The 24,371-nt window shown below is 45.8% G+C and overlaps 1 protein-coding gene across 4 annotated transcripts in view; it reads right to left on the minus strand.

Moving 5' to 3' along the window:
* Window positions 1–6,882: 6,882 nt before the first annotated feature.
* The window catches only part of exoc3l1 (exocyst complex component 3-like 1), a 120,125-nt gene continuing 102,636 nt past the window's right edge, over window positions 6,883–24,371 (minus strand). For 3 of the 4 annotated variants that reach the window (XM_072279326.1, XM_072279323.1, XM_072279327.1), the window contains one exon: window positions 14,299–22,859. In XM_072279326.1, coding sequence (XP_072135427.1) covers window positions 22,676–22,859 — 184 coding nt within the window. In that variant the 3' untranslated portion in view covers window positions 14,299–22,675. Of the gene's footprint in view, window positions 6,945–14,298; window positions 22,860–24,371 lie in introns of those variants that run through there. The other variant, XM_072279324.1, reaches the window with a different exon arrangement.

Below are 24,371 nucleotides of genomic sequence, written 5' to 3' on the forward strand. Positions count from 1 at the left end.
TGCCTTTTTGGGTCGGTAGAAGTGCGGTTTGCACTCTGCGCAGACTTGGCAGTCCCTGGTCATCATCCTGATCTCCTCAAGGGAGTAATGCAGGTTCCGGGCTTTCACCAAGTGGAAAAGCCGGGTGACTCCCGGGTGGCAAAGGTCTACATGTAGGGCGTATAGCCAGTCAATCTGCGCGCTGGCGCATGTTCCCCGGGATAGGGCATCGGAGGGCTCGTTGAGCTTCCCAGGCCTGTACATGATGTCATAGTTGTAGGTGGAGAGTTCGATTCTCCACCTCAGAATTTTATCATTTTTGATTTTGCTCCGCTGCTGATTATTAAACATGAATGCGACTGAGCGCTGGTCAGTTAGCAGGGTGAACCTTTTGCCAGCAAGATAGTGCCTCCAGTGCCTTATAGCTTCCACTATGGCCTGGGCCTCTTTCTCTACCGCAGAGTGCCGAATTTCAGGGCCTTGAAGGGTACGGGAGAGGAACGCCACTGGTCTTCCTGCCTGGTTGAGGGTAGCAGCCAGCGCAAAGTCAGAGGTGTCACTCTCTACTTGGAAGGGAATGGCCTCATCCACCACATGCATTGCTGCTTTGGCAATGTCCCCTTTTATGCGGTTGAAGGCCGCATGGGCCTCGGCAGAGAGGGGAAATGTGGTGGACTTGACCAGGGGGCGGGCCTTGTCTGCATAGTTAGAGATCCATTGGGCGTAATATGAAAAGAAGCCCAGGCACCTTTTGAGGGCTCTGAGGGTATTGGGAAGAGGGAATTCCAACAAGGGGCGCATACGGTCGGGGTCAGGGCCAATGACTCCATTCTCCGCGACACACCCAAGGATAGCAAGTTGGGTGGTCCCAAATACATACTTGTCCTTGCTACAGGTGAGGTTGAAAGATTTGGCCGCTTGGAGAAATTTTTGGAGGTTGTTGTCGTGATCCTGCTGGTCGTGACCGCAGATGGTGATGTTATCCAGATATGGGAACGTGGCCTTCAGTTGGCACTGGTCCACCATCCTGTCCATTGCCCTCTGGAAGACAGATACACCATTCGTGACACCAAAGGGGACGCGCAGGAATTGATAAAGCCTGCCGTCTGCCTCGAAGGCAGTGTAAGGGTGGTCCTCCCGGCGGATGGGGAGCTGATGGTATGCGGATTTTAGGTCTATGGTCGAGTACACCTTGTACTGTGCTATCTGATTGACCATATCCGCGATGCGGGGTAGAGGGTACGCGTCGAGCTGCGTGAACCTATTGATGGTCTGGCTATAGTCCACGACCATCCTATTCTTCTCCCTGTTCCGAACAACCACCACCTGCGCCCTCCAAGGACTTGTGCTTGCCTCAATGACCCCCTCCCTGAGCAGCCGCTGCACCTCTGACTTAATGAAAGCTCTGTCCCCCGCGCTGTACCTCCTGCTTTTAGTTGCCACAGGTTTATAGTCGGGGGTCAGGTTGGCGAACAGCGGTGGGGGAGGGATCCTGAGGGTGGAGAGGCCGCAAGTGGTGTTGGTAGTGTGGCAGTTGGCATGATGTTGGGTGGGATGCGCGGGTTGGTGGGTGTGTGTGGTCAGTAGCGGGGTACGTGACATATCTCTACAAAACGGGATTTATGACAGTAATTGGCGGGAGGGCCCATCATACTTCATTGTCACGCTTTTCAGGTGGCTCTGGAAGTCCAACCCCAACAGCACAGGGGCACACAGTTGAGGCAAGACCAGTAACTTAAAGTCCCGATATTCTGTGCCCTGCACCACTAGCGTCACCTCACAACCCCCCTGGATGTCTGTTGTATGCGACCCGGAGGCCATGGTGACCCTTCGACTTACCGGCCGTATCATGAGTCCACAATGCTGCACCGTGGCTGGGTGGATAAAACTCTCCGTGCTGCCTGTGTCAAACAGGCAGCTTGTCCTGTGCCCCTCCACCAGGATGTCCATCATTGACCTTGCGAGCTGGTGGGGAGCGCTTTGGTCGAGGGTCACGGAAGCCAGGGTGGGGTCGCTGTCTTGGTCCGGCGCGGTGGGGTGGCCCGTGAGCACCCGTTGGTCGTAGGCGGTGGGAGGTGGCGCCGACCAAGATGGCCGCCCCCATGTCTTGCACGTGGTGGTGGCGTGCAGGGAAGATGGCGGCCCCCATGTCTCGCATGTGGTGGCAGTGTGCAGGGTAGATGGCGACCCCCACGTCTCGCACGCGGCGCTGCTCGATCCCACTTGCGGTTTTGACTTACAGACCTTGGCGAAGTGGCCCTTCTTTCCGCAGCTGGAACAGGTAGCTTGTCGGGCCGCGCAGCGTTTCCGGGGGTGCTTCTCCAGTCCGTAGAAGTAGCACTTCGCGGACTCACGACTGGCTGCAGCCGACGTCAATTCGCTGGCGGGTTGCGGGGTCTGCGGCGTCCACAAGGTCATCGGAGGATCGCGTGCCTGGAGAGCCTCGGAGTTATGCAGAGCAGCCTCCAACGTATCAGCCAGCTCGATCGCCGAACTTAGGGTAAGATCGGCTTTTTCCAGCAGCTGCTGGCGCACGTACACTGACCTGGTCCCCATGACGAAGGCGTCTCTCACTAGGAGTTCTGCATGCTGCGCCGCTGTCAGCTCCTGGCAATTGCAGGCTCGCACGAGCGTCCGTAAGGCCCGGACGAACTCAGCACTCGATTCCCCGGACCGTTGTTGCCGTGTCGCTAAGCGATGCCGAGCATAGACGCTGTTTATCGGCCGCAGGTATTGTCTTTTGAGTGCATTCATCGCGCCGTCGTAGTTCGGCTGGTCTCTGATCAGCGAATAAACCCGTGGACTGACCCTGGAGAGTAGAACTCTGCGCTTCGCTACGGGGTCGGTCGCTTTAATCTCCTCTAGATACGCTTCAAAGCAGGCCAGCCAGAGTTCGAAAGCGTTTCCAGTGTCAGGCATTTGCGGATCGTGGTCTAATTTTTCTGGCCTCAGGGCCTGTTCCATGTTTTAAAACGTACAGCGAATAAAATTGAAGCACCTTCAATTACTCCAAAAGACTGGGGTTTAGTAAAATACTGAAAGGCTTTTACTCGCTGTACAATACGACCTCCACAGTGAGTGTCTGCCCCCGGACTGAGGGGGAGGGGCAAGGCAAACACCTTTATACAGGACTCTGTGGGAGGAACCACAGAGGCAGTCAGCAGAGGGGTGTGTCCAGACAGGTAACCGAGTTACAACATATATACATGGTTTACCACAAGGTGATATAAGAATTTTTAGTAGGCTATTTGGCCCCTCGAACCTGCTTCACTATTCAGTAAGATCATAACTGATCCAGCTTTGGCCTCAGAACTTTCTTATCATGTCACTTCTCATACCGTTGACCTTCTTATAGTTCGAACATGTGTCAATCACTGCCTTCAAGATCCTTTAAAAATGCTGATGAGCGGAAGGATCTTGGGGTCCAAATTATTATTATTAGTAGTAGTAGTAGTAGTACTTCATTGATCCTGAGTGGGAAATCCTTTCGTTACAGCAGCAACGTTTAAAAACACACTTAGCAGTGTGCAAACTGAACTAATAATAATGTACAGACTGATACACAATAATAATTTACTAATGTGCAATAATTTGCAATAATGTGCAATGATTATGTATGAAATAATAAAACAGAGACTATTGTACTATGATATGTGTTCTCCTGTCGCACAGAGATGAACTGTTGTATATGCTTATTGCACTTGGTAGGAAAGATTTTTTGTAACGATTCTTGTGACAGGGGAACTGAATGAGTCTGTTCAAAAGGGTGCTCCACTGCTTATTCAGTAGGTCATGGAGAGGATGAGCCTGATTGTCCATCATAGATAACAGTTTGTTTAGTGACCTCCTATCCACCCCTAACTCAAAAGGGTCCGGTTGTAGCCAAGAATGGATCCAGCCTTTTTATTTAATTTATTTAGTCTTTTTGCATCACCTGCACCAATGCAACTCCCCCAACAAAAAGCAGCAAAGAAGAGTGCAGTGGCTACAACAGACTGATGAAAGACCTCCAACATCCTGCTGCACACATTGAAGGATCTCAGCTTCCTTAGAAAATAGATAGCTCTGTGAACGTGGTTCCAGTGGTAAGGAAGATGGTACGGAATGCTTGCCTTCAGTAATCAAGGGACTGAGTTCAAGAGTTAAGTTGTAGTTTTATGGAAGTCTAGTTAGATTCCACACACTCCAAACAGTCACTCTTCTCCCCTTTTCCATCAGGCAGAAGATATAAGAGCTGAAGGCATGTAACATTAGGCTCTTGGGGAGCCCCTATCCCACAGTTCCCTGTGGTAAAATGGACTCTTGACCACACAATGTACTTTGTCACGATCCTGCTCCTTATTGCTCATCTGCACTTTCTCAGCAGTTGCTACACTTTGTTTTTCACTGTGTCGTGGTATATGTGACAATAATAAACTCCAAAAAACTATTTCTTTCCTTCAGTTCTATTTGCCCATTACAGGATGGATGTGGAGGGTTTGGAGAGGGTGCAAAAGAGATTTATTGCATGCTTCCTGAATTAGAGAGCATTTACTAAATGGAGACATTGGACAAACTTAGGTTGTTTTCTGTGCAGCAGGGAGACCTGATAGAGGTTTATAAGATTATACGAGGCGTAGACAGAGTATATAGCCAGTATATTTTTCCCAGGGTTGGACTGTCCGATACCAGAAGACGTGCATTTAAGATGAGAGGGAGTAGGTTCAAAGGGGATTGTGTGGCGTGCTTTTACTGTAGCGTGGTTGGTGGCTGGAGTGCCAATGTGGGTGGTAGAGGCAAATATGTGAGGGGTATTCAAGATAGGCACAGGAATGTGCAGGAAATGTAGACAGATGGGATTAGTTTAGTTGGGCATTTAATTATTAATTTCACCTGTTTGGCATGACACGTTCCTGTGTTTTACCATTCTATGTTCTATGCTCTACGTTCTATGTTCTATGACTGTACCACCAATGGACAACGGGGTAAGGAATTGCAAGAAGTCACAGCACCCTTAGAAAAGAAATTCTTCTTTGTCTCTGTTGGAAATGCTGAAATCTTAATCTGGAACTGAACCCATTGTTCTATTAAGAGAAACGTACTCTAATTACCCATCTCTGTCAGTGCCCCACAGAATCTTGTGCTTCAACAAAATCACCATTCTTTCATCTCTGCTCTAGTAAGCATAGCCCCAACCTGCACAATTTTTCTTCACACTGGGAACAAATCTGGTGGAACTTCTCTGCACTGTCCCCAATGCAAATACATTTTTCTTTAAATTTGGAGACAGAAACTGTACAGTGTTGTCAAAATGCCCGATCAATTTAATCAAAGAGTTGTACCAGACAGAAATAATCCCTTTAGCCAACCACTACCATGTAGAACCTTTTGCCCATCTACACTATGGTATGGAAACACCAATTCCCTTGAATGGAAAATCATATAAAAAGTAATGGATACGGTCCAATCCATCATGGGTAAAGCCCTCTCCAGAATTGAGTACATCTACCAGTAACACTGTCACAGGAAAGCAGCATCCATCATTAACAACTCCCTTCACCCTGGCCATGATCGCTTCTCACTGCTGCCATCAGGAATAAGATTCAGGACCTTCACGACCCACCCCACCAAGTTCCAGAACAGTGTTTACCCCTCAACCATCAGGCTCTTGAACAAGTGGGGATAACAGCACTTGCCCTATCACTGAATTGTTTTCACAAATTTAAAATCATATTCAAGGACTCTTCATCTCATGTTCTCAATATTATTGTTTATTTATTTATTATTGTGATGATTCTTTTTTCTTTTGTATTTGAAAAGAAAATAAGAGGTACTTCATGAATACTTTACTTCAGTATTCACTACGGAAAAGGAAAGTCATAGTCATACTTTATTGATCCCGGGGGAAATTGGTTTTCGTTACAGTTGCACCATAAATAATTAATAGTAATAGAACTATAAATAGTTAAATAGTATTATGTAAATTATGCCAGTAAATTATGAAATAAGTCCAGGAGCAGCCTATTGACTCAGGGTGTCTGACCCTCCAAGGGAGGAGTTGTAAAGTTTGATGGCCACAGTCAGGAATAACTTCCTATGACGCTCTGTGCTGCATCTCAGTGGAATGAGTCTCTGGCTGAATGTACTCCTGTGCCCACCCAGTACATTATGTAGTGGATGGGAGACATTGACCAACATGGCATGCAACTTGGACAGCATCCTCTTTTCAGACACCACCGTGAGAGAGTCCAGTTCCATCCCCATGACATCACTGGCCTTACGAATGAGTTTGTTGATTCTGTTGGTGTCTGCTGCCCTCAGCCTGCTGCCCCAGCACACAACAGCAAACATGATAGCACTGGTCACCACAGACTCCTAGAACATCCTCAACATCGTCTGGCAGATGTTAAAGGACTTCAGTCTCCTCAGGAAATAGAGATGGCTCTGACCCTTCTTGTAGACAGCTTCAGTGTTTTTTGACCAGTCCAGTTTATTGTCAATTCATATCCCCAGGTATTTGTAATCCTCCATCATGTCCACACTGACCCCCTGGATGGAAACAGGGGTCAACGGTACCTTAGCTCTCCTCAGGTCTACCATCAGCTCCTTAGTCTTTCTCACATTAATTCTGCTCACACCATGTGACAAAGTTTCCTACCGTAGCCCTGTCCTCAGCCTCATCTCCCTTGCTGATGCATCCAACTATGGCAGAGTCATCCAAAAACTTCTGAAGATGACAAGACTCTGCAGGAGTTGAAGTCCGAGGTGTAAATGGTGAAGAGAAGGGGAGACAAGACAGTCCCCTGTGGAGCCCCAGTGCTGCTGATCACTCTGTCGGACACACAGTGTTGCAAGCACATGTACTGTGGTCTGCTAGTCAGGTAATCAAGAATCCATAATACCAGGGAAGCATCCACCTGCATCGCTGTCAGCTTCTCAGATCTTGTCAGCTGTCAGATCTTGGTGATTGTAGTGATGACTTGCAACTGGAGCATGTAGATGTTAAGAAGGAGAATGTGCTGAAGCCTTTGGAAAGCATCAAGTTGGATAAGTCACCGGGACCGGATGAGTTGTACCCCAGGCTACTGTGGGAGGCGAGGGAGCAGATTGCTGAGCCTCTGGCGATGACCTTTGCATCATCAATGGGGACGGGAGAGGTTCCAGAGGATCGGAGGGTTGCGGATGTTGTTCTCTTATTCAAGAAAGGGCGTTGAGATAGCCCAGGAAGTTATAGACCAGTGAGTCTTACTTCAGTGGTCGGTAAATTGATGGAGAAGATCCTGAGAGACAGGATTTATGAACATTTGGAGAGGTATAATATGATTAGGAATAGTCAGAGAGGAGATATAAGAGTCTCAGGACCATTAGTGAGGTGATACCAGAGCCTCAACACTCTTATGGAGGAGATACAGGAGTCTGAAAGACCATTCGAGGGGATATAAAGGAGTCTCACGTCCATTAGCGAGGAGACACAGGAGACTCAAGGTCATTAGTAGGAGATACAAGAGTCTCAAGACCAGTTTATAGGAGATACAGGAGTCTCAAGAGTGTTAGAGAGGAGATACGGGAGCCTCAAGACTATTGGAGTGGAGATACATGAGTCTCAATACCCTTAGAGAAGATATACTGGTGTCTCAAGTCCATTAAAGAGCAGATAGAGAACCCTCAGGACCATTAGTGAGAAGGTACAGGAGCCTGAAGACCATTAGAGAGGATATACAGGAGCCTGGAGATCTTTAGCAAGGAGAGACAGGAGTCTCAAGACAATTAGGGAGGAGATGTAGGAGTCTCAAGACCATTAGACAGGAGATACAGGAGCTTCAAGACAATTAGTGAGGAGTTACAGGAGTCTGAAGAGCATTAGAGAGGAGATACAGGAGCTTCAGGACCATTAGAGAGGAGATGTGGGAGTCTCAAGGCCAGTAGAGAGGAGATGTGGGAGTCTCAAGACTACTGGAGTGGAGATACACGAATCTCAAAACCTTTAGAGAAAATATACTGGTGTCTCAAGTCAATTAGAGAGCAGATAGAGAACCCTCAGAACCATTAGTGAGAAGGTACGGGAGCCTGAAGACCTTTAGAGAGGAGATACAGGAGCTTCAACACCATTAGAGTGGAGATACAGGAGTTTCAAGGCCAGCAGAGTGGACATACAGGAGCCTCAAGACCATTTCAGAGGAGATACAGGACCCTCAAGTCCATTAGAGAAGAGATGCAGGAGGAGCCTCAAGACCATTAGAAAGGATTTGCAGGAGCCCATGACCACTTGAAAGGAGATACAGGATTCTGAAGACCATTAGAGAGGAGATACAGGAGTCTTAAGGGCAGCAGCGAGGAGATACAAGAGTGTCAAGAGCATTAGGGAGCAGGTACAGGAGTCTGAAGACCATTAGGCAGGAGTTACAGGAGTCTCAAGGCCATTAGAGTGGAGATACAGGAATTTCAAGACCATTTTATAGGAGACACAGGAGTCTCAAAAGTGTTAGAGAGGAGATGCAGCAGCCTCAAGACTACTGGAGTAGAAATACATGAGTTTCAAGACCATTAGAGAGGAGATACAGGAGTCTTAAGACTATTGGAGAAGAGATACAGGAGCTTCAAGACCATTAGAGTGGAGACAGACAAGTCTCAGTACCACTACAGAAGATATACTGGTGTCTCAATTCCAGTAGAAAGGAGATACAGAACTCTCAAGTGCAATAGAAAGGATATATGGAGCTTTAAGACCTTGTGAGAGGAGATATATGCTTCAAGACCATTGGAGAGGAGGTACAGGAGCGTCAAGATGATTAGAGAGGATATACTGGAGTCTCAAGACCATCAGAGGGAGATTCAGGAGTCTCAAGACCCTTGGAGAGGAAATACAGGAGCCTCAAGACCAGTAGAGAGGAGGAACAGGACTCTCAAGACAATAAGAGGAGATACAGGTATCTCAAGACCATTAGACAGGAGATATAGGAGTCTCAACACCATTAGAGAGGAGATATAGAAGTCTCAACATCATTAGTGAGGATTTATAGAAGTCTCAGGGCCTTTAGAGAGGAGATACAGGAGTCTCAAGATGCTTAGGGAGGAGAGCGGAGTTTAGGATGATGCCGCCTAACAGCGACTGCTTTGCTTGCATCTTTGGAAACAGCTCTATTCCTATCTTTAATATCTCTTTTGAAGACCCTGACCTGGAGCTACATGCTGACTTCGGTTCTTTGCGGAAATGGGACCCGCTCTTAGGGCCTCACGCTTTTCGATATGCTAAGGATGTGGCCTGGAAGACCACTGCGCTTCAGGGTGCTGGATTTTTGTGGCTCTGGAGGTAGGCAAATTCGAGGTCGGTGCCACCGCCTGAGTACGCGGAAGATCAAAAGCAGCGAGGCGGCTGTTGGCTGTGTGCCCAGAGACCCAAGTTCTTTTGGGCCCAGAGCTCGGAAAAAGCAACGCAACGGACTTCTAACACCGTAAATCAGCAAGTTGTTTTGTTATGTCTCCCCTCTCGCTGTGAAACGGGGACATCACCTCTTTTTTCCTTATTAGGTGGGGAGAGAGAGTCTATGGGGTGCTGCAAGTCTGTATCTTTATTGATGCTTTGCTGCACGCTTGAGTGCTCGGTAGAGGGTGCAGATGCTTTTATGCTTGTGGGGGAAGGGGGGTTGTCGCTTTGCTGCTGCTTATGAGTGGGAGGGGAAGCTGGGGGTGGTTTAGGGTTCTAACATTTAACTGTCATTCGTTCTTTGGGGAACTCCTCTGTTTTCGTGGATGTTTGCAAAGTAAAGAATTTCAGGATGTATATTGTATACATTTCTCTGACATTATATGTATCTATTGGAACCTATTGAGATACAGGAGTCTGAAAGTCCATTTGAGAGGATATAAAGAAGTCTCACATCCATTAGAGAGGAGACACAGGAGATTCAAGACCATTCGAGAGGAGATACTGGAGCCTCAAAGTATTAGTAGGAGTTACAGGATTCTCAAGATCATTAGATACAGGAGTCTCAGGACCATTAGATAGGAGATATGGGATTCTGAAGACCATTAGTTAGGAGATATAGGAATTCCAAGACCATAATAGAGGAGATACAGACCCTCAAGACCCATTAGAGAGGAGATACATGAGCCTGAAGACCTTTAGAGAGGAGATACAGGAGCTTCAAGACCATTAGAGTAGAGATACAGGAGTCTGAAGACCATTAGAGAGGAGATAAAGGAATTTATAGACCATTAGAGAGGAGATACAGGAGCCTCAAGAACATTATACTGGAGATTCTGGAGTCTCAAGGCCATTAGAGAGGAGATACAGGAGGTTTAAGACTATTAGAGTGGAGATACAGGAATCTGAAGACAACTAGAGAAGAGATACAGGAGTTTATAGGCCACTAGAGAGGAGATACAGGAGTCTCAGGACCATTAGAGTGGTGATAGAGGAGCCTCAAGGCCATTAGAGAGGAGATACAGGAGGTTCAAGACCATTGGAGAGGCAATATGGGAGTATACCAACCACTAGAGAGGAGATATAAGAGTCTCAATACCATTAGAGAGGAGATATGGTAGTCTGAGGACTACTAGAGAGGAGATACAGCAGTCTCAATGTCATTAGGGAGGAGATATAGGAGTGTCAGGGCTTTTAAAGAGGAGATACAGTAGGCTTTAGACTATTACAGAAGAGGTACAGGAGCCTGAAGGCCATTAGAAAGGAGGTACAAGTGTCTCAATATGATTAGAGGGGAGATACAGGAGTCTCAAGACCTTTAGAGAGGAGTTACAAACCTCAAGACCATTACAGCAGAAAGACAGGATCCTCAAGACCATTAAAGAGGAAATATAGGGGCCTCAAGACCATTGGAGTAGAGAAAAAGGAATTTCAAGAGCATTAGAGAGTATATACAAGATCTGCAAGACAATTAGAGAGGGATATAGGAGCGTGAAGACCATTACAGTGGAGGTGCAGGAGTCCAAAGGCCATTACTGCAGAGATACAGGGGTCTCAATGCCATTAGAGAGGTGTTGCATGATTCTTAGGGGCATTAGAGAGGAGATACAGCAGCCTCAAGACTATTAGGGAGGAGTTACTGTAGTCTGAGGATCAATAGAGAGGAGGTATAGGATTCCCAAAACCATTAGAGAGGAGATATAGGAGTCTCAGGACCATTAGAGTGGAGATACAGGAGACTCAAGAGCACTAGGGAGGAGATACAGGAGTGTCAAGACTTTAAAAAGGAGATGTAGGAGCCTCAAGACCATTAGAGGTGAGATAGATGACTCCCAAGACCATCAGGAAGAAGATACAGGAGCCTGAATTTAGTGAGTAGACACAGGCATCTCGAGACCCACACTCAACAAATGGACAGTGTGCATCTTTGGGTTTCTGGTAGAACAGTGTGAGCACAACAACTTTAATCTCAACATAAACAAGATTAAAGAGATGATTTTGGATTTCAGGATGGTGTAGGCTGACCACTCCACCCTGCACATAAGTGACAACATTCAACAATTACAAAGAATAAAGATTAGAGAAAAATAAAGTGAGAGCTTAAAGTACGGATATGGAATAAAAAGTGCATAAATATATAAATACCAGCATGTATTTACAATGTAAACAGCATTATAAACAGTAGTTTAAAGTGCAGTGTAGTGACTGAGGTAATACATTGAGGATGTGTGGTGGGGGGCGGAGGTCTAACTAGAATGCCTGGGGAAGAAACTTTTAAACTGGTGTGAAGTATTTGTTTAGTAGCCCTATAGTGCTTTCCAGGAGGGCGCTTTTGGAAAAGGCAGTTTCATGTTGTAGTTGTCACAATAATTTTGCCTGCTGCTTCTTCGTCCTGGCCACATACAAGCCATGCAATAATGGTGAGCTGCATGCTATGACCTTTTCTGATGTTTTCATATTTTGTGAGAGAGTGCTGCACCAACCAGACAGTAATGGTTGACTTGCTATGTGATCTCCTTGTCACTTATCCCTGCAAGTGGAGGAAGTGCTACACCTTCTCCCTCACCGCCATTCAGGGCCCCAAACAGTCCTTCCAGGTGAGGCAAAAATAAAAGGGGTCTTTTCTGGTTGACTGCCGATGACTAGTGGTGTTCCTCAGGGGTCAGTATTGGGATTGCTACTTTTCACATTGTTTGTCAGTGATTTGGATAATGGAGCTGATGGCTTTGTAGCAAAGTTTGCAGATGATACAAATATAGGTGGACGGGGTAAGTAGTGCTGAGGAAGTAATGCGATTGCATCAGGAATTAGACTACTTGGAAGAATGGGTAAAAAAGTGGCAGATGGAATACAGTGTTGGGAAATGTATGACAATGCATCTTGGTAAAGGAACAATAGTGCATACTATTATTTAAATGGGGACAAGGTTCAAATATCAGTTGTTCAAGACTCCCAGAAGCTTTATTTACAGGTTGAGTCTATGCTAAAGAAGGCATATGCAACGTTGGCATTTATTTCAAAGGGAATAGAATATAAAAGCAAGGCAATAACAATGAGCCTTTATAAGACATTAGTCATGTGCACTTGGAGTATTGTCAACAGTTTTGAGCCCCATATCTCAGAAGGAATATGCTGTTTTTGGAGAGAGTCTTGAGGAAGTTCACGAGGATGATTCTGAGAATGAAGGGTTTAACATATGAGGAATGTTTGGCAGCTTTGGGCCTGTACTCACTGGAATTTAGAAGAATGCAGGGGATCTAATTTAAACCTATCGAATGTTGAAAGGACTAGATAGGGTGGCTGTGGAGAGGATGTTTCTTATGGTGGAGGTATCCAAAACTAGAGGGCACAGCTTCAAAATTGAAGAGTGACCTTGTAGAACAGAGGTAAGGGAGAATTTTTTTAGCCAGATAGGAGTGAATCTGTGGAATGCTCTGCCACAGACTGTGGTGGAGTCCAAGTCCGTGGTTATGTTTAAGGTGGAAGCTGATCATTTCCTGATTGGTCAGGGCATCAAAGGATATGGTGAGAAGGCAGGTGTATGAGGTTGAGTGGGATCCAGGGTCAGTCATGATGAAATGGCAGAGCAGACTTGATGGGCTGAATGTCCTAATTCTGCTCCTATGTCTTATGGTCTTCACCTACATGTTTGCTGGGTCATCTACACATCTGGTGTTCGTGGTGTTGCCTCCTTTACATCCGTGAGATCTGGCATAGATTGGGAAACTGTTTTGTCAAGTACCTTCACTCCATCTGCAACAAACAAGATCTTCTGGTGGCTAACTATGATAATTCCAATCCCCATTCCCATTCTGAAATGTCAGTTCACAGCCTCCTCAACTGCCACGATGAAGACACTCTCATGTTGGGGGAAGAACACCTCACATTCCATCTGGTAGCCTCCAACCAAATGGCATGAACATAGATTTCACTAACTTCCAGTATTTTTTCCCCTCACCTTCTCTCTTCTTCCATTCCCCACTCTGGCTCCCCTCTTCCCTTTTCTCTTCTTCTCACCTGCCTACCCCCTCACTCTGGTGCCCTTCCTCCTTCCCTTTCTTCCATGATCCACTCTCCCCTCCTATAAGATTTACTCTTCTTCAGTCCTTTTCCTCTTCCACCTGTCACCTTCTTGCTTCTCACTTCAACCACCCTCCTCCACCTAACCACCTGGTCACCTGCTCCTCACCTGGTCTCACCTACCACCTGTCAGCTTGTACTCCTTCCCCTCCCCCTACCTTTTTATTCTGGCTTCTTGTCCCTTTGTTTCCAGTCCTGATGAAGGGTCTCAGCCTGAAACGTGTTGGTTACTCCTCTCTGCAGATGTTGCCTGATCTCCAGCATTTTGTGTGTGTTGCACATTCATCCTCAATGTCTACCACACAGTCTGTAAACTCCATCTCACACACATACAACATGTTGGAGGAGAACAGTTTAAAACCTTTGAAAATGATTGCTGATCATATTACAAGACAAAAACCTCCTTATCACCAGCAACATCAGATTAAATATATTAAACCCTGATTAGATATCTGGAGTCATTTGAAATGTTTGACCACCATCTTTATCCATACTCCTGTACCTAGGTCCTGTCACTCTGTATATATAATCAATCTATCTAATATTAGCTAATCTTATGTAATTATATTTATTTTTTATTGTGTCCTTTATGTTTATTGTGTTTTTTTATGTTGCATTGGATCCGGAGTAACAATCATTTTATTCTCCTCTACACTCGTGTACTGAAGAATGTCAATAAACTATCTTGAACTCAATCCCAGGCTCCGGAAGTTTATGAGGAATGTGTTGGATAATCCTACCAATGCTGGTGGCACACCATACCATGATGGAACCAATGGCTGTAAACTTATCATTCACAAAGAAAGAGCCAGACAGAGTCCAAATCCATTGTGCTTTTATTTTTAGGCAGGAATAAATATATCTAGGAAGCAAGCAAAAGTGTCTTTGAACCAAAAATATCCATGGTTTCTCTCCGAGTTTACACAATGTTCCTGGAACCATGGAAAATTCAGATACTATGGGCAGTTCATTGGCTGCATTATTGGGTTGTGTTGCTGCCTCCTGGTGTCAGCTTCTTGCAGCTACTTTTAGCATTTACATTGCAATCCAGCAAGCAAGCAGCGTTCCACCTCCCTAGCACCGTCTGCTTGAATCTAACAAGCCCCTGTGCAGAGTGGCTGTGGGGAGCCCTGCTGCTGTAGGTTTTGGTGGTGGAATGAAGAGGGGGAGATTGCATAGCCTCAGAACGAAGCAGTGCTGCATCATCTTCAATCTTTTTTTAAAATCTGGGATTCCATGCTTCCCATTCGGGGCAAGATCATCTGAGATTTAGGATCGTCTTTGGTGGAGGAGGTGATTATGGTGATTATCTTGGGTGATTATGCTGCATTCTGGGGGAGTAATTCTGCTGTGATTCATTGGTATCCTGCAAATGAGGGAGTGCCAGCTTCACAAACCAAAAATCGGACACAGTATGTCCAAGCTACCTTTTGGATGAGTATTGTCCCATCTGCAGCATACTAAGGAAGGCTGTAATTAGTCAATGTCCCTCCCCTAATCAGATCAGTATGAGTGAACCATATGGTGCAGTGGCACAGCTGTAGAGCTGCTGCCTTTCAGCCCTAGAGATGCAAGTTCGATCCTGACCTCAGGCACTGTCTGTGTGGAGTTTGCACATTCTCCCTGGGAGCTCTTGCCTTACCCCCCATGCTCCAATTTCCTCCCACAACACACAAACGTGCAGGATAGTGGATGCTGTAAGTAGGTGAGCGTTAGAACTTGGGGGGAGTTGAAGGGAATGTGGAGAGAGTGAACAGGATTAGGGTGGTTGATGTCAGTGCATCCGCAAAACATTATTACATCATGGGTGTTGGTGGGATCTCACCCATCAGCTGCTCCAACTTCCTTCAGTATCCATGGATCTACTGACTGTGGAGCCCCTTGGCATGTCCTGAGGTTGTGAAAGGTGTGGCATCAATGTATGCCATTTATTATAGACTGACAGGCTTAGCTAGATCCTGGTTCTGCTTGAGAATTATAAACATTGGTAACGGATACTGGTCCTGGAATGAGCCAACATAAGGAGCCACCTACCAGGATGGACTGGGTTTTCCATCAACATCTCTTGGCATGGCCCTGGAGGAAAGAACTTACAACAATCTATTGGAGGCTCTCAGACAGTTGAGTAGCATCTGTGGTGGTGGGGGGTGGGGAAGGAATTGTCCATGCTTCAGGTCAAAATGTTGACAGTTCCTTTCCTCCCACGGATGCCCCATGGCCCAACGAGTTCCTCCTGCAGGATTGTGCTTGTTGCCTCAGATTCCAGTATCTGCAGTGTCTTCGGTCTCAGGGAGAGAGCTTTGCTTGTGAATAGTGGCAGTGTTTACCAAGCCATCAGGGTCTGCACACAGCCTCACGCAGTACTGCAGATGGCCAGAGCTGCGAGTTTACAACTCTCTACAAGTCTGCTGGGGAAGTCGAAGGCCCAATGTCTGCAAACATACGAGTCTGCTGGAGGCTGAATATGGCTGGTGCTGGGTTAGAGAGATGTGTATGTGCATGGGAGGGTGGGAGGGAGGAAGGAATGGTGTTGTTGATTTGTTGCTTGGCATGTTCAGTTTTTGTTGCGTTCTGTGTTCTGCCAAGAATGGTGGGCATGCTATGTTGGCGCTGAAATGTGAGGCAAAACTTGCAGGCTGCTCCCAGTGGTGTTTTGATTGTTAACATAAACAACACACTTCATTGCACGTCTCACTGTACAGGTGCTAAATAAATCTGAATCTGAGACCACAAGCTTTCAGAACCCTTTTCTTCCCAGTCCACAGAGCAGATGAAGGGTACCAGGGTGCGGTCTGAGTTCCAGTCCCAGCTCTAGGGATGGGACCCTGAGGATGTGGTCAGGCATTTGAAGCCCAAGTCCTGGAGTGAACTGCTGTCTAGCAATTGGGCAGCAGATAGGTTGGTGTTGGAATTGGGCAGCAGACTCCTAAAGGGTTGATAGGTGAGGGGTTAGTGGAGGAAGGATTTTCAGCTGTGGCTTTTTCTTGTCTTCATGTCCCTGATCTGGGCACTGCTGATGGCCAGCATTTATTTACCTTTGAGAAGGTAATTGTGAGTTGCTTTCTCCAATTACATCTGGCGGAGGTATTCCTATTGTGCTTTTGGGGACCAAAATGGAAGATTTGGACCCTGCGATGATGAAGAGGTGGTGATATATTTACATGTCAGGATGGTGTGCAACTTGGAGGGGTATATGCAAGTTATGGTATTTTCATGCACCTGCACTATTGGGCATTCAAGCCACACAGGTTGCTGTTCTGGGAGGTGCTGTCCATAAGATCATACGACATAGGAGCAGAATTAGGCCATTTGGCCCATTGGGGCTGCTTCATTATGCTGATTTATTTTCCCTCTTAACCCCATACTCCTGCCTTCTCTCTGTAACCTTTGACACCCTTATTAATCAAGAACCTATCAATTTCCACTTTAAGTATACCCAAGACTTGTCCTCTACAGCCATTTGTGGCAATAAGTTCCACAGATTCAGTTCAAAGTAAATTTATTATTAAGGTACAATTATGTAATTCACTTCAATTATGTCACCGTATACAACCCTGAGATTTAGCATCCTCTGGCTAAGGAAATCCCTCCTAATCTCTGTTCCAAAGGGACATCTTTGCATTCTGAAGCTGTGTTGCCTGGTCCTAGACTCCCCCCACTATTGGAATAAGTATACGTTTGTTTTAATATTTACAGATTCACTGCCTTTTAGTACCCATTGTTAACAGAGCAAATTATTTAGGGTGCTGTGTTATGGTAATGGAGGTCATTGTTCCTCTGATTCAAACTTTTTTTCAACGGATACAATTTAATGATTTGATACTAACTTAGTTCCATATTTCTGAGTGCAAAATGTTAGTGATCAGCAATATTGACAATAATAAGGAAAATTAATACCTGTTTGTAAGGTCTTGCATTTATAAACTGTTTCATAACCTTAGGACATTTTTAACCAGAGTAGTCTGGACAAGGAACTGTTGTATATGTTGTAGATGGTACACATTATAGCACTGTGTGCTGCAGGTGGAGAGAGTGGATGTTCAGAGCAGTTGAGGGGGTGTCAATTAATTGGGTTGCTTGGTTCATGCTGGTGAGACTTATTGTGGCTGTGCCCATCCAGGCTAGTGGATGGTAACCTATTAACCTCTTGATTTGTGCATTGGAGGTGGTGGGAAGTGCTGTGTATTTACCATTTCAATAATATTTGAGTGGTCTTGTATACAGTATATAGGTTGATTAGCTTTCCTGTTCGTTTAAATAATTAATTATGGGTTATATGTAAAAATACGTTAATTGCATACATCATCACGGTACCACATGATACATGCGTGCCTCACTGAAAGTAAACTTGAATTTAGACCTGGATTTTGAACTCACGTGTCTTCCTTTGAAGTTTTGAAGTTACAAAACATAACAGGAAGTCTGGATGGGATTTGGAGCAACAGTTTGACAAGTCCATAATGGAGTCTGGAACAGAGTATTTGTGACAGAATCCAGACCAGGGACTATAGAGCAAGTGGTATTTGACAGCATTATTGACAATGGCTTCTGTCACTTTGCTGATGCTTGAAAGTACACAGCTTAAGTAGCATTCAGCTGGGTTGGAATAGCAAACCATAAACACAAGAGATTCTGCAGATGCTAGAAATCCAGAGCAACAAGCAAAAAATGCTGGTGGAACTCGGCCTATCAGGCTACATCTATCTGTCAACTGTTTATTCATTTTCATAGATGCTGCCTGACTTGTTGAGTTCCTCTCCATTTTGTGTTTGTTCTGGATTGGATTGGAGCTGCTTTTGGTGCAGAAGACTTACCTGGGCAATTTTCTACGTGGCCAGGTAGATGTCAATGTGGTAACTGCCTTGGAAGAGTTGCTTAGAGGCTGGGCTAATTGTGGAGCACAGATGTCTAGTACAACAGCCAGATGTAGACTGGGCCCTCCCGTGTTTGTTGAATTGGGTTTGTAGTCATTTCTTGATAGACCAGAGAGAATTGATTTGGCAGAAGTCAGGTTCAGTGATGGAGGGGACCTCAGGATGGACCAGTGATGGATCAGTCAGTTCCTCTTATGGCTGAACATGGCTCGGCAGCATGTAGGGCAACTGGAAAGGGTGTCAGGACTTGCCCAAGGCATGGGTTCACAGCTGGGGATCCAGCTCCACCAAGAGAGCGGGGAAATATCTGCCTCGACATTCATAGCTGGGATGGGTTAGCCTTAAGGACAAGGGTGAAGAGGTTGTTTCTCCCATCAGAACATAAAGCTAATGAACAGTGAAAGAGACATCGCTCAATACAGCAAACATAGGGGATGCAATAGAAAACAATATTCACTACATTTGAAGTGTTTGAGCAGTGATTTAAATCAATAGGTAGATGATCCAATGAGAGGAGAGACTGTACTGGGCTTGGTGTTGGGTAATGAGCATGGCCAGGCAATTGAGGAACAGTTGGAGAACAGTAACCACAACTCCATAACTTTCAGAATAGCTATAGAAAAGGATAGGTATGGTCCTTGTGGGATATTCTTAAATTGGAATAGAGCAAATTAAGGGCATTAGGCAGGAACTAATTAGAGTAAATTGGGAACACCTTTTTTCTGGCAAGTCCACATCAGACATGTGGAGAGTGTTTAAAGATCTATTGCACAGAGTACAGGAAAGCTATGTTCCTACTAGAAGGAAGGACAGGGATGGAAAGATGAGAAAACTTTGTATGTCCAGAGAGGTGATGAAATTAGTCAAGGAAAAAAAAGGAAAAGTATGGAAAGCTTTGGAAGTTAAGATCAAACGGAGCACATGAGGAGTATAAAGAAGCCAGAAAAGAACTCAAGAAGAGAATTAGGAAAGCCAGGAAGGGCCATGAAAAGCCCTTGGCAAGTAGGATTAAGGGAATCCCAAGCCATTCTATACATACATCAAGAGCAAGAGGATAACTAGGGAGAGCGTAGGACCACTCAAGGATAGAGAGGGAACATTTGCTTGGATGCAGAGAATGTGAGTGAGGTACTTTGCTTCAGTATTTACTAAGGAAAAGGACATGGAGGACTAGTGCTGAGTGCATAAATATGCCAGGGCATTTTAAGGTCAAGGAGGAGGAGGTTTTGGGTGTCTTAATGGGTATTAAGGTGGATGTTCCCAGGGTCTGAGGGAATTAACCTCAGGTTATTGAGGGAGGCAAAAGATGAGGTTTCCAGGGCTTTGACAGGTATCTTCGTGTCCTCTCTAGCCACAGGTGAGGTCCTGGAGAACTGGCGAGTGGCTAACGTTGTACCTCAATTTAAGAAGGGAACAAGGAAAAACCCTGGAAACTATAGTTTCTTAGGGATAGGATATATGAGAATCTGGAAACCCATGGCCTAATTAGGGAGAGCCAGCATGGTTTTGTATGGGGCAAGTCAAGTTTTACCAACTTGATTGAGTTTTTCGACAGGGTGGTGAGAGAGATTGATGAGGACGGGGCAGTGAATATTGTCTACATGGATTTTAGTAAGGTATTTTTCAAATTCCCTCATGGGATGCTAATCTAGAAGATTAAGGTGCATGGGGTCTGCAGCGAATTGGCTGTTTGGATTCAGAACTGGCTTACGTGTAGAGACAGAGACCTGGGTGAAAATGTAGATTAGTGGGTTAGTAAATTTGTGGATTATACCAAGATTTGTAGAGTTGTGAATAGAGTAGAAAACTGGCAAAGAATATAGCATGATATAGAGCACTTGCAAATATGGTCAGAGAAATGGCAGATAGAGTTTAACCCAGATAAATGTGAGTTGGTGCAGTTTGGTAGAAATGTAAGGAGACAGTACACTGTTAAGGGCAAGTTCATAGCTCCTTGAAAGGTCGATAGGGTGGTTAAGATGGCTGATGGAATGCTGGTTTTTATTAATCGAGAGATTGTGTTCTAAAGTCAAGAGGTTATGTTGCAACTTTATAGAACTCTGGTCACATTTGGAGTATTGTATACAGTTCTGGTTACCCCACTGAGAAGGATGTTGAGGCTTTGGGGAGGGTGCAGAAGGGGTTTACTAGGATGCTGCCTGGTTTAGAGGGCATGTGCTATCATAAGAGGCTGGACAAGCTTGGGTTGTTTTCTCTGCAGCAGCAGAGGGTGAGGGGAGATTTGATAGAGGTTTATAAGATTATGAGAGGCATAGATAGAGTAGACATTGAGTATCTTTACCCTGGAGTAGAAATGTCTGATATCAGAGGGCATGCATTGAAGGTGAGAGGGGTGTAGGTTGAAAGGGAATGTGTGGTGTAAGAGTTTTACTCCGAGATGTGTGGATACCTTGGATGCACTGCCTGGTTTGGTGGTAGAGGCAAACACATTAGAGGCTTTTAAGAGACGTTAAGATTGGCACATGAATATGAAGAAGATGGAGGGGTATGGACATGGTGTAGGTAGGAGGGATTAGTTTTTGGGGATTTTGGTTTATGTTTCTGGTTTGGCGCAACATTGTGGACTGAAGAGCCTGTTCCTCTGCTGTACTGTTCTGTGACTATGTCTATGTCTGTGACTTCTCAGTGAGTAAGGTTGGGTTGCAGTGGCTGTCCCCTGAACTAGGTTTGGGTGGTTGTCAGTGAGTGGGAAGGGGATGGTGCTCTAACTCAGGGACTGTGTGCTGGGGCCTCTCCAATAATGGTGAAATGGCAGAGTGAAAGCAGGCAGGAAGTTATACAGTGACTCAAGAGGTTCATTATATAGATAACCTGGTGAGCTCTGCGTTTGACCCTGGTGTTTCCTGGCTTGGCTCCAGGAACTTCAGTGCAAAGCATCAGGTCACTATGGCCTGAACTGGACAAGCACAATGGTTCCTTGTCTTGGCTCACCAGGTGTTAGATAGATGTGGGTTGACCCACCAGATCTCCTCCTCAACTTCCAAGCAGAATCAGACTTGACCTGTTTCAGGAGGTCTTCAGAAGATCAAACCGTGTATTGGTCTCCTCATGTTAGTCTGAGACCAATCCAACATAGGAATGTGGCACGATGTGAAAAAGTGTTTGATGTTGGCTTATCCTTGCTGCAGTGACATCTGACTTTGATGCCTACCTACATCATGGACTACAGGGACATGTCAATATGCTATTGTAAAACTGACTTCTCCTCTGGAAATTAACAATGTTATATGGTTATAATGCTCTAGTTTTTCATTCACCAGGAGGAACATGGCTAACTTCAGCGTCTCAAATTCAGCAAAGACAGTGGTTAGTGAGACCAGCGAAAGGGAGGGTTGGGGGGATGGCTTCTGCCCTCAGCTGGAGAGCCTGTTCTCTGAGTGTTCTCCTTGCAGCTACTTCCTTCCTTTGGATAGGACAGGCCCCAGCCAACCTGAGAGGAGCTCAGGGAGTGGAAGGTTGAACTGAAGTGGGGAGCAAACCAAGGTCAGCAACAGTCAACATTTCCCCTCCCTTCCTCTCTCTTCTGCCAATCCACCAGAACCTAACCTAGGTGAAGGGCAGCCCCCAAACTTGTGTCTCAAGAGACTAATGGTGGCCATAATCCATGGTCTGTTGCAGACCAGGGACAATGTCTTTGAATGTGTCCTTATTTCCAGGCCTTTGAGGGCCTTTGGGAATGCTACCCTGGGAATACCCCCGGGGTAGAATGATACCTGGCAACCCCTTGCCTTGGAGACATTCCCTGCATCTGTGGGAGTGTCTGGAGTCATAGAACAAAGCAGCACAATACAGGCCCTTCAGCCCATAGTCATCACGATAACCATCCAAAGTAATCTTGACTGTCACACAGAGATTAACAGAGCTCATTCTAATCCCAGCCTCCTTGTGGGTGGACCTGGCCGGTGAGAGAGGGAAAGAGGCAAATGGGAGAGGCTTGAAAAGCCAGGCTGGTCTGATGCTGCTCTCAATGTTGTCACACGTGCTGCTTTGGAATAATGGATAATCCGTTGGGAATCCCAGGCAGAGTTAAATCCAGGTTGTGTGGGGTACATGCCTGTTGGCTACATCGACTGAGCCAAGAAGGGAGGTCATTCCAGGAACCTGCAACATGCTGTATAAGTAGGAAAGGCTTGTGCGTGCTGCAGAGGTCTGAGGCCCTTGGTGCCCAGGATTACCTGCCCAGAAAGCCCACCCAGTCTTGGGCATGGTGGTAGAAAAAAATCCTAACTCACACTGCCACCCAGCTGCCCACGATCACCACACCAGTTGTCTGTTATTGAGGGAGCCTCTTCTGAGGACAGAATTGATGCCCTGCGATCTAACCGCATTTGACAGTGGGGAGGCAGAAGGGAAGGATTGGAGCTGGCACCAAGATATCGGAGAAGATGGGCTGGTAGCCTTCTGGAGGCTGGCTGTTCTGCTCCAGCATGTCCAGCACTGTGCCGCGAACCTCTTTGGACACGTCCCCCCTGATGTCCAGCAGTACCGAAACATGCTCATCACTGGGAAAGGAAACGGTCTCTTAGTAAGGAACGAAGATGAAGTCTACACAAGTCTTTGCTAATGTCTCCTGGCTTGTTCATCCTCACTTACGCACAACCTACCAATACAGAATAGTTGAGCATCCATTCCACCTGATGCCCTCAAGTGCAAAGTTCTAAATCAGTGGGACGGCTGGCTGAAACACTGAATTGTAGTTGCCACAAAGTTAAATTAAGGCAAATATAGACCATAAGACCATAAAACATAGGCAATTCAAAACATTGACTCTGCTCCGCCATTCTGCCATGACTGCTTTGTTGTTCCTCTCAAACTCATTCTCCTGCCTTTTCTATGACCTTTGACACCCTGACTAATCAAGAAACTATCAACCTCCACTTTAAATATACCCAATGACTTGGCCTCCACAGCCATCTGTGGCAATGAATTCCACAGATTCAGTTCAAAGTAAATTTATTATCTAAGTACATACATGTCATATCATCATACACAACTCTGAGATTCAACACCCTCTGGCTAAAGAAATCCCTCCTCATCTCTGTCCTAAAGGAAAGTCCTTCTATTTTTAGGCTGTGCCCTCTGAACCTATAGGAATACAAAACATCCACTCTATGCCCACTCTATTTAGACTTTTCAGTATTTAGTAGGTTTCAATGAGATCCCCCTCCCCATTAGAAACATAGAAAATAGGCGCAGGAGTAGGCCATTCGGCCCTTCGAGCCTGCACCGCCATTCAGTATGATCATGGCTGATCATCCAACTCAGAACCCTGTACCAGCCTTCCCTCCATACCCCCTGATCCCTTTAGCCACAAGGGCCATATCTAACTCCCTCTTAAATATAGCCTCAACTGTTTCCTGTGGCAGAGAATTCCACAGATTCACCACTCTCTGTGTGAAGAAGTTTTTCCTCATCTCGGTCCTAAAAGTCTTCCCCTTTATCCTCAAACTGTGACCCCTCGTTCTGGACTTTCCCAACATCGGGAACAATCTTCCTGCATCTAGCCTGTCCAATCCCTTTAGGATTTTATACGTTTCAATAAGATCCTCCCTCAATCTTCTAAATTCCAACGAGTATAAGCCTAGTCGATCCAGTCTTTCTTCATATGAAAGTCCTGCCATCCCAGGAATCAATCTGGTAAACCTTCTTTGTATTCCCTCTATGGCAAGAATGTCTTTCCTCAGATTAGGGGACCAAAACTGCACACAATACTCCAGGTGTGGTCTCACCAAGGTCTTGTACAACTGCAGTAGTACCTCTCTGCTCCTGTACTCGAATCATCTTGCTATAAATGCCAGCATACCATTCGCCTTTTTCACCGCCTGCTGTACCTGCATGCCCACTTTCAATGACTGATGTATAATGACCCAGGTCTCGTTGCACCTCCTCTTTTCCTAATCGGCCACCATTCAGATAATAATCTGTTTTCCTGTTTTTGCCACCAAAGTGGATAACCTCACATTTATCCACTTTAAATTGCATCTGCCTTGAATTTGCACTCACCTAACCTATCC

The sequence above is a fragment of the Mobula birostris genome, chromosome 15 (genome assembly GCF_030028105.1).
Source record: "Mobula birostris isolate sMobBir1 chromosome 15, sMobBir1.hap1, whole genome shotgun sequence".
Taxonomy (NCBI): Eukaryota; Metazoa; Chordata; class Chondrichthyes; order Myliobatiformes; family Myliobatidae; genus Mobula; species Mobula birostris.